At 37.7% G+C, this 10219-nt stretch overlaps 2 protein-coding genes across 2 annotated transcripts; both read left to right on the forward strand.

The window, feature by feature from the left end:
- The first annotated feature begins 1906 nt into the window (after window positions 1–1906).
- Window positions 1907–4919, forward strand: LOC105129765 (protein kinase APK1A, chloroplastic-like). The gene is made up of 6 exons (XM_011032013.1): window positions 1907–2250; window positions 2930–3256; window positions 3537–3672; window positions 3794–3936; window positions 4031–4154; window positions 4286–4919. The coding sequence occupies exons 1-6, from the start codon at window positions 2200–2202 to the stop codon at window positions 4750–4752; spliced, it is 1248 nt and encodes a 415-aa protein (XP_011030315.1). The 5' UTR covers window positions 1907–2199; the 3' UTR covers window positions 4753–4919.
- A 532-nt stretch (window positions 4920–5451) lies between these two features.
- On the forward strand, window positions 5452–9225 carry LOC105129846 (Radical SAM superfamily protein). The gene is made up of 10 exons (XM_011032120.1): window positions 5452–5744; window positions 5936–6011; window positions 6137–6234; window positions 6636–6737; window positions 6845–6931; window positions 7086–7202; window positions 7644–7747; window positions 7907–8046; window positions 8143–8279; window positions 8391–9225. Exons 1-10 carry the CDS (start codon window positions 5523–5525, stop codon window positions 8568–8570), a joined length of 1263 nt encoding a protein of 420 aa, XP_011030422.1. The 5' UTR covers window positions 5452–5522; the 3' UTR covers window positions 8571–9225.
- The last annotated feature ends 994 nt before the right edge of the window (window positions 9226–10219 follow it).

Genomic DNA, 10219 nt, shown 5'->3' on the forward strand with positions numbered 1-10219 from the left:
TTCCTCTCCACGTCCAATTCCTGTCCGCTGTCATCTTTGTATTTTGCTAAACCTGTCCGCATTCGATTTGTTAAATTCCAAAAATTTACAACCCTGAACTTTACCTAGATTGTATTCTAAGCTGAATAAATAAAAAATACTAATCTGAAAAAACCAGTGGTTTTTGATTAAAAAATATATTGTACTGTTTTTTTTATTTTTAATGACTCAGCTTAACTAGAAGTTTGATCCTAAATGTGTATATAAAGTCTCCCTGCTTTACCCAAGTATTGATGACAGTGTTGTGCACTATCTCCCCTGTGCTGGTGGCGCTTTTCTCCCCACTAGAAGATGCTCTCTGTGGGGCTGTGTAAGAGGAAAGTCAATTATTTGGTGACAGTGGATGTTGCTTTTGTTCTCGTTTTCATGTTCATGTTTTCTTTTATATAACGACCCTCTGCAGATATATAAAAATAGTCAGTGGTGGAGTAAATATATATATATATATATACAAGGATGAAAAAAATAATCCGAGGGATTTTTAAAGCTTTATTGATAATAAAATTAAATATCCCATGATTATTTTTTTATAGCCGTTCAAAAACAAATATCACTACAGAATATATAAAATCGTAATTATTTTCCGTCAGGAGACAATCATTTCATCATGATAAGTTTGTTCTGCGAACAAAAAATTTAAGGGTCATGTCATCATTTGCCATTTCTGACGTAAGGCCTCAATATCCTTTCCATTTTCGCATGAATTACTACAACTCGGCCTGTATAATCCATGGATATGAGAAATCTCGTGTGTGAATGCATGTATATTATTGCACATGTTGTCAACAATCTTTTCCCGTATATTAAAGAGTTGCAGGTTGTTGAACGTTGACTTCTTAACAGGTCCCTGTCAAGGCAAATCGAGAAGCTCACTTGACGCCCATCATTCCTGCTGCCAAATAAAGTACTCTGCAACTTGATCGGAATAAACCAATACAAGGATTTCTGCTCATGCTGTTTGATAAATAATGGATGCTAATCCAATGGCCAGAAATAACTGAAACCAGGCATATCTGTCCTTCCTGTACAAAAGGACAGAAGATATATATATATAGAAGGTTAGAAATTGTAGCTCAAGAAGGCCGACCATAATCGATGCCATTTTCAAATCTCCCTCTTCTGTTTCTACTATCACTTGTTGGTGTAATTTAGACCATAAAATACCATTAGATGTCTGGCTGAAAGAAAATCAAATCACATATTGGGAATTGATTAAGTAAATATCATTGGAATTAATTCATGTTGATGAGTTCTAAGTTCTCGTCCACATGTAGATAAAAGGAACTGCTTTTTGTTGTTAGCTTTGCTTTCCACAAGTAGGACAAAGGGGAACGCAAACGAAGGCCAAGTCAACCCTTTCACTTTTGTCCTCGGCGAATGTCAAGGATTTCTGCTCATGCTGTTTGATAAATAATGGATGCTAATCCAATGGCCAGAAATAACTGAAACCAGGCATATCTGTCCTTCCTGTACAAAAGGACAGAAGATATATATATATAGAAGGTTAGAAATTGTAGCTCAAGAAGGCCGACCATAATCGATGCCATTTTCAAATCTCCCTCTTCTGTTTCTACTATCACTTGTTGGTGTAATTTAGACCATAAAATACCATTAGATGTCTGGCTGAAAGAAAATCAAATCACATATTGGGAATTGATTAAGTAAATATCATTGGAATTAATTCATGTTGATGAGTTCTAAGTTCTCGTCCACATGTAGATAAAAGGAACTGCTTTTTGTTGTTAGCTTTGCTTTCCACAAGTAGGACAAAGGGGAACGCAAACGAAGGCCAAGTCAACCCTTTCACTTTTGTCCTCGGCGAATGTCTAAAACAGAACTTTCCCTGCAGCAAACAAAACACAAGAGAACACCAAAATCTTACAATATTTGCCTCTTACTCATTCTCGTTTACCCTTCTCTCTCTCTTTTTAATTAGTCAAAGTTTGCTACTAGTTGGTCACGATCGTGGGTGCCAGCTAACCTTTTTTTTTTTTTTAATATAAAGCTTTTGGTTTCCCACATGTTGTGCTCCTCTCTTGGTTCCCTGTCTCAAGCTTCTCTCTGCCTTGTTCTCTTGACCTGGGCTTCAAAAATAGTTATTCAATCTTTAGCAGCTGGAACTCGTGTGCAAAGTGAAGGGTTTTTGAGCTCCTTGTTTTAATGGGGTCGTGCTTTAGTGCTAGAGTTAAAGCCGAGAGTCTTCCTTGTAATTTCTGCACATGCTGTTTGATAAATAATGAATGCTAATCCAATGGCCAGAAATAACTGAAACCAGGCATATCTGTCCTTCCTGTACAAAAGGACAGAAGATATATATATATAGAAGGTTAGAAATTGTAGCTCAAGAAGGCCGAGGATTTTTAGTATTTGCCTTTGCTTGTTCCTTGTGGATTTTGGATTCTTGATGCTTTCTTTCTTGAGATATCCACCACTGTTTGATTGATAAGAAAAGGGAGGTGAATAGGGAATCTACAATTTTGATTCTCGTTTCTTTACTTGCATTATTACTTCCCTGTCACTGAAACTTCTTGTTGTTTTTCTCTTATGATTATCACTTAAACTTTTAGCTCTACCACCAAAGAAGATCACAAAAACCATCCATCTAGTTACGTTCCGTTGGGCTACTTTGAATAGCTAATGTAACCAAAAAAAAAAAAAAAAACTAGAAAACAGTTGAAATTAAATAAAACCATTTGGCATGATTTACATGACGCTTCATTACTGAAATAATCAAGATAAGATAATACATAGCCATTTGAAAGATAATTTATTTTTCTAATTTTCTCAGCAAACTTACTATTGAGCTGAAACTTCTTCGTTTTTCCTTTTCTTTTGCTGGTCGTTTTGAAAGTATAGATGAATTTGTAAGATATATAACTTTGACTGTTCAGGGGTGAACACAAAATACGCTGGCAGAAGTGGCAATGACAGGAGTGGGTCAAGCAGCAAGGTATCATCTTCTACAGTGCCTTCAACTCCTCGGACACAGGGTGAGATCTTGCAGTCCTCCAATTTGAAGAGCTTTTCCTTTAATGAATTAAAAGCAGCTACCAGGAACTTCCGTCCAGATAGCGTGTTGGGCGAAGGTGGTTTTGGTTGCGTATTCAAAGGGTGGATTGATGAGCATTCATTGACAGCTGCCAAGCCTGGAACAGGCATTGTGATTGCTGTGAAGAGGCTTAACCAAGAGAGTTTCCAGGGTCATCAGGAATGGTTGGTGAGTATCCTTCCCTTGTCTGCCTATTGCTAAAAACTTTCTTTTGAATTTTGTGAAAAAAACTGTGATTGTCTGGGGACAAGATGCAATCACTCGTCCAATATGGACTGGTATTCAATACTTTGGGAATGCTTGCCAAGAGTTGCATTAACAAAGTTGGAATTATGAAAGTTTCATTTGAACATCTTTAATGACCCGGCTCTCAGCAGTTCTAGTGCTTAGATTATAATTTTTAAAGAGAGCATGATTAATAGACTTTGTGTTGCTTTGTGGACCGCAGGCAGAAATCAACTACCTGGGTCAGTTGTATCATCCAAATCTAGTGAAATTGATCGGCTACTGCTTAGAAGATGACCACCGGCTTTTGGTTTACGAGTTTATGCCCAAGGGCAGCTTGGAGAATCATCTATTCAGAAGTGAGCAGTTCAAATCCTGCTACATTTTAGCCACCTCAACCTTCAATTCAAGTAGTAATATCTTCTATGATCTCAAATACCTTGGATAAAAATTGCTGAACTAATTTTTTTGTTGGAATAGGGGCTTCTTATTTTCAACCACTCTCATGGAATCTCCGCATGAAGGTTGCCCTTGGTGCTGCCGAGGGTTTAGCATATCTTCACAGTGACAAGGCGAAAGTTATATACAGAGACTTTAAGGCATCTAATATCCTGCTCGATTCGGTATGTGAAAATGTTCAGTTTATGAATATGGCTTCATGAGGATGTACCGTACTACACCTCTCTAACAAATCCTTCTTACTTTGTAAAATGACAGAGTTATGGGGCCAAACTCTCTGATTTTGGGTTGGCCAAGGATGGGCCAACAGGCAGTAAAAGCCATGTATCTACAAGGGTCATGGGTACCCACGGCTACGCAGCTCCTGAATATGTGGCAACAGGTATCTTTCAGATCACCACTCTGGTCATGTTCACTTTTCTCATCCCTGCTTCTTGTGGAAAAAGAAATGCTTATTTTATATGATTATGGTTTTCTATTGCTGTCATCTCACTTCTGTTTGTCTGTGTGAAGGTCATCTAACTGCAAAAAGTGACGTATACAGTTTTGGGGTTGTTCTCCTTGAAATGTTGTCTGGCAGACGAGCCATAGACAAAAACAAGCCCTCCAAGGAACAACATTTAGTTGAATGGGCGAGGCCTTACCTTAGCAGTAAGCGGAAAATTTTCCAGGTCATGGATGCTCGCATCCAAGGGCAGTATTCATCGAGTGACGCCCTCGAAGTAGCAAATCTTGCAATCCAATGTCTATCAGCAGAACCAAGATATAGGCCAAACATGAAAGAAGTGGTAAAAGCATTGGAACAACTTCACAATTCCAATAACAATGATGGATCCAGGGGCTCTCGCGGTGAAAACCCCCGAAGAGGTCATCGAAGTTCAAGCAATGGTCCTGCATATCATAGGAAAAATGTTAATGAAGTATCCAATGGAAAACCTACCTCTCATGCAGGGCCATGTGTTTCACCTCTTCGTACATAAAGGGGGAAAATAATACAGTACATGCTTTACATTGTATATTGATCCAAGGAAACTACAGATTTATTTTAACGAGTGTTATATCCTGTAAAGCATGGAATGCAGCCCATGACAGTTACTGTACAGTTCTTCAATTCCAAAACATTTAAATATGACAGCTTTTTTTGACACATTTTCTTACCCGGTGTAAGACTCAAATGACTGCCAAGAATCATGCATGTTGGATACCCATTATGCTTGGATACAACTCCTGCCTCTTGGCTCATAAGTTTCCTGATTTTTAAATAACTGGATGACCAAATGTCCAGTTGCAGAGCAGGAACCAGTCCAGTTCATGTGATGTCTCTTGGAAATATGAAATGGATCAGAGATAGTTCAGTCTTGGCAGAAATTCATTTTTCACTGGCAACATTTAGCTCCTGCCGATGAAAATTGCAATTCTTGGTAGCAGCTACGGGCTCAAATGCTTTCAGTTGCTCTCAAGATGACAGTCATAAAGCCAACAACATCACCTAACAAATCTTACTCAAACACTGAGTTTCTCACAAGTCCCTGGTTTTTTAGTTCGGAGGGGATATTTATGTTTGTTTCGAAAATATCAGGACTAGAATATAACTTCTCACTAAAACATGAAGGTCTTAAGAGTAAATTACAATTAGGGGCTATTATCGTCTTTCTGTGTAAAAGGCTGAGGTTTTAGATATCCAAAGGCTGAGGTTTCGAGGCTAGCGGCTTTAAGCTCAAACGGAGACAGGGAAGGTGGGCGACAACTGATGACGATGATGGCCACTTCAATGTCTCTGCTCCAGCACGTGTGTTCCGTGCCAATCGCACGTGCCATGCGACCTCGTTCCGTTACCGTCATATCCTCTCGTAGCCTCTCCACCACAACCTCTTCCTCCTCCACCCCATCTCGTGCCTCTCAAGTGGACCCTCACGTGCTCCTCGGCATGTCGGCGCCCGAGCTTCAACAACTAGCAACCGACCTTGGACAGGTTATCATCACAACAGAAAGTTTCTTATTTTCCGTTTGGTTCCTGGGAAAGTGGAGGAAAAGAAAGTAATGGTTATGAAACTTCAGTAATTGAAGAGAAAATTAAAGCAATCTTAGTTATTTATTTTTAATTTTAAATGCTTAAATTTTCAATTTCTTTGTTTTCTTCTTCTATTGGAATTATATAAATAGCAAAGCTATAGAGGAAAGCAGCTCCATCATCTAATATACCAGAGAAAAGTCAAAGAAATCCAGGATTTTAGTCAATGTAAGTAGTTCTGTACTCATAACTTAATTCAGGGCAGATTTTTTTCTTTTTTTTTAATTCAATTTTGTATTCTTGTAGCTTATGTTAGCTTTATTTGCGCTCCTTTTTTATTTTTTGATAACTAGTGCCTCTGGTATTTCGAAATGATCTTCAAGAAGCTGGATGGAAAGTCGGACGGTCACCTATTTTTCAAACTGTAACCGCAGCTGATGGCACGGTTAAGGTAGATATACTGCTATGTTAGATTTGTAATACGACGCTCTGTGCTGTTATTGATTTTATGCAAGCTTAGCTCCATTGGTTGAGTCAGTTTTAATAGTGCTACACTATTTATGCTAAATGAAATGTATATTCAGGGCTAGTTTACTGCTGCTATGTTTCGCATGCTTTATTTGCTAGACATACATGGTTGTTGTTGTATCATATGATAGGGTCGTGTTAAATTTTATTTGCTCGTTTTGAAGTAGATATATAATTATCAATGGATATGCATTAACAAATCTTGTTTTTGCTTATATAATGAAATTATAGTTTTTGGGAAGTGAACTTTTGCGTGCACACCTCTTTCTGATTTAAAATTAAGTTTATAGTATCATTTACTTCAGCTTGCTAATGGTCTTGCAGTTACTGATAAGACTGGAGGATAACAGATTGATTGAAACTGTTGGTATTCCAGTTGAAGATGAGAAAGGTTCATTGAGGCTTACTGCCTGTGTTTCATCTCAGGTAACTTTCCAAATCAAGGACTAACCTTATTAAATTTTTCCTGGTCGCAGTGCTTTTATGGGCTCGCTGATAATTTTCTTGTGGTTTTTTTTACTTTTATTGTTCAGGTAGGCTGTCCTTTGCGCTGCTCATTTTGTGCCACCGGAAAGGGTGGTTTTTCAAGGAATCTTCAAAGGCATGAAATCGTTGAGCAGGTCAGTGGTGCAATCCACAATTGTTCTTCAAATGCAGTTATCAAGTGGGACTGTTGAGAGTGTTTTACTGTTTGTATATCTGAGAACATAGACTTGGTAGCTCTGGAACTGCTTCAACCTGTTCAAATTATACTTAAATGTTTTATATGCACAGGTTTTGGCTGTTGAGGAGATCTTCAAGCACAGGGTGACAAATGTAGTATTCATGGGCATGGGTGAACCAATGTTGAACTTGAAGTCGGTACTTGAAGCACACCGATGCTTGAATAAGGTGCAATTAAATTTTTTTTTCTCCAACAATTATCCCATTGCTTCTTACCTATATTCGGTTAATTGTTTTCATGCCTACTATTGTCTTTATCTTGCCCCTTGATTTGGTTGGTTTACCTGCCATGAGCAATGATTAGTTTGTCCAGAATAATTTTCTTCTTTGTAAGCATGGTTGAAAATGGGAATAGTGAGCTAAAAGAATTAGGATCAGATTTGCCTGGAATTAGACCGTTGGAGTTGATTTTTCTAGTTCAAAGGTTAGTGGAGAAGAGAGCTGCAAAGATGATTATGGATGCCTGCATCAAATCACTGCCATTTTCAAATGCAATTTACTTCTGAAACAACCAGCATCCTGTTTATTGTAAAATTTTCTATGGATGGGCTGTACATAGGTTTCAGATGTAATAAGCTCATGTACAATTCATTTTTCTTATTTCATCAGGATGTTCAAATTGGGCAAAGAATGATCACAATATCAACTGTGGGGGTTCCAAACACAATTAAAAAGCTGGCTTCTCATAAACTTCAGTCAACATTGGCCTTAAGGTATTCTTTGGCACTGTAAATATTGTAATCCGTCTCTGAGTAAATTGGGCCACTTCCAGTGATATGCATATCTTGATGGATTTCCTCTTAATGGATCCCTTTGATGCCACTAGTTTATGTTTGCCAATGACAACCTTTTCTCATTCTCTTTATACTTAGCTTACATGCTCCAAACCAGAAACTTAGAGAAACAATTGTTCCAAGTGCGAAATCCTACCCTCTAGATGCAATTATGAAAGATTGCAAGGAGTACTTCCTTGAAACCAGTCGACGAGTATCCTTTGAGTATGCACTTTTAGGTACTGAATTTTCATTATCTCCACTTGAAGCTTGACCAATGAAAACTGATAAGATTATTCTAACTGCTAACATAAAATTGCAATTTGTTTGGGCAGCTGGGGTCAATGATAGAGTGGAGCATGCAAAAGAACTTGCTGAGCTACTTCACCAGTGGGGGCGTGGTCATCATGTGAATCTGATTCCTTTCAATCCAATCCAAGGTTCTGATTACAAGCGTCCACACAAAAAGGCGGTATGCACATTAGTCATAAACACTGTTCTTTCCCTGCTGGCAGTAAGAATACACAAATATTCAAATCATGCATTGCCATTTCTATTTACTTGTGCCTTTTCCATTTGGCAGATACAAGCATTTGCAGCTGTGCTAGAGTCTCGTAAAATAACTGTAAGCGTGCGCCAAACAAGGGGCCTGGATGCAAGTGCAGCTTGTGGTCAACTAAGAAATGAATTCCAGAAAAGTCCTTTAGTCATCAATTCTGACAGCTTGGAATCTCAACCAGAGAATGTTGCAGTCGCATGCTGATGCCATGATGTCTTTGGTTGGTTGCGTGTCTGATGGCATTTCACGCTTGTCTCTTCCCCAATCTGCAAGAATCTTGTTGCTTGATGACCAGGCTAGTTGGTGTCTCCAAGCATGCTCGTTATGGTGTAATCTAGAATTTGCATCTGCCTTGCGGCTGCAGGAGTGAAAGTTCGTTTCATGCATGATGCGAAACACACAGGGTTCAATGAATGGGCTCATTTTACCGATTGGTTTGGGGGGTTCTGGGTTGTGAATAGCCTGAAAACTCATGAGATGAAGAGTGGAGGACACGCTTTTCTCAATGATTTTCCTCTTTGTACCGAGGAGGGGAGTGATCGTGATTATACACAAGCACAACCATCAGTGTTAGCTAATAGTTTGTAAAGATGCAACCTGCTCCCATCTTCTGTTTTGATTATTAATAGTAGTGCTTCCATCTTTGCTCATAAAGAGAGAGAGATCAGGCGTTGGACCGTGGAGTCAGGACCATAAGTCTCTCGAAAAAAAGGTATTCTATGAGACCGTTGTTTGTAGCTAGGCAGACATTTTTTATTTGTGTTATTAGTGGATTTATACCTGTCATTACAATATCTTTTCCCTCAGTTCTCTTGTTTAACTACTTTGAGTAAATCCCAAGTGCCACAAAAACAATTAAGATGGACAGCATGGCAATAAGCAAATTTCTGTTGTAGGTCCGAGCTCTTCATTCTTTAAACTTTCCCCTTCCCACTAAGAGAATACCGATTATCATCAACCAGTTTATATTTTCTTTTCCTCTTCTGGGTAGATTAACTTTCGGAATCTCCATGCCAGCATTATAGTCTTAGCTTTTTGTTTTTAGAAAGCTTACCAAAGCTAAGCTAAATATGATCTCAGATTGATTGGTACCGTAATACCAAATCAATCTCTTCTATTGGTCAGGCTAGTACCAGCATAATTATTATTTTTTCACTTTAATACTTCCAGGCATAGTTGGAAGACCCGTTTAGAGGCCAATCTGGCTCACACTTCAGACTCATTTTGAAAAGGGTTCATACGGGTCAGCTCACCCTTTTGACTGTTTTTGAAAAAATAAAAAACTTGAAATAATGTCAATTTTGATAAGAAAAATCAGCCTTTTTAATGACCCTGTCCGGAACGGATTTTAAATCGATAAATCGCTGCGATAACCTCATTTGAAGGTATTCTTTGTTTTCACATCATTATCTCAACTCTGAATCCAAAAATTAGTCATTTTTTTTTTCCGGTTTATACATGATTTTAAATGTGAATAACCAATTTAAGATGCGGTTGTAAAAGGAATTTAGAGGCTGGTCGTAACGAAAATTAGTGCTGTTTGTTATTGTTGTGATAATTATTTTGTAAAATATTTTTCTCTTTAAAATAAATTAAAATAATATTTTTTATTTTTTAAAATTTATTACTACATCAGCATATTAAAACAATTTGCAATTAATACAAAAAATTTAAATTTTTTAAAATTATTTTTTACAAAAAAATTAAATTTTTTAAATTATTTTTTGAAGTGAAAAGAAAAAAGAAGAAAAAGTATTAGTCTTGCAGGATGTTAGCCGGAGGTGAAGTGAAAAAAAAGAAGAAGAAAAGGTATTAGTCTTGCAGGATGTTAGCCGGAGGTTGAGGATATTTTA

Source organism: Populus euphratica, unplaced genomic scaffold (assembly GCF_000495115.2).
Source record: "Populus euphratica unplaced genomic scaffold, PopEup_1.0 scaffold1.1, whole genome shotgun sequence".
In the NCBI taxonomy this organism is placed as follows: Eukaryota; Viridiplantae; Streptophyta; class Magnoliopsida; order Malpighiales; family Salicaceae; genus Populus; species Populus euphratica.

What these genes read in the sequence shown, in the direction of transcription:
- LOC105129765 (XM_011032013.1), top strand. Translation starts at nt 2,200, where the DNA reads ATGGGGTCGTGCTTTAGTGCTAGAGTTAAAGCCGAGAGTCTTCCTTGT. An exon ending in GGAGAATCATCTATTCAGAA is followed by an intron (nt 3,673 to 3,793) that starts GTGAGCAGTTCA and finishes TTGTTGGAATAG; the next exon opens with GGGCTTCTTATTTTCAACCA. An exon ending in TCCTGAATATGTGGCAACAG is followed by an intron (nt 4,155 to 4,285) that starts GTATCTTTCAGA and finishes GTCTGTGTGAAG; the next exon opens with GTCATCTAACTGCAAAAAGT.
- LOC105129846 (XM_011032120.1), top strand. Translation starts at nt 5,523, where the DNA reads ATGACGATGATGGCCACTTCAATGTCTCTGCTCCAGCACGTGTGTTCC. An exon ending in CAGCTGATGGCACGGTTAAG is followed by an intron (nt 6,235 to 6,635) that starts GTAGATATACTG and finishes ATGGTCTTGCAG; the next exon opens with TTACTGATAAGACTGGAGGA. An exon ending in CTGCCTGTGTTTCATCTCAG is followed by an intron (nt 6,738 to 6,844) that starts GTAACTTTCCAA and finishes TTTATTGTTCAG; the next exon opens with GTAGGCTGTCCTTTGCGCTG.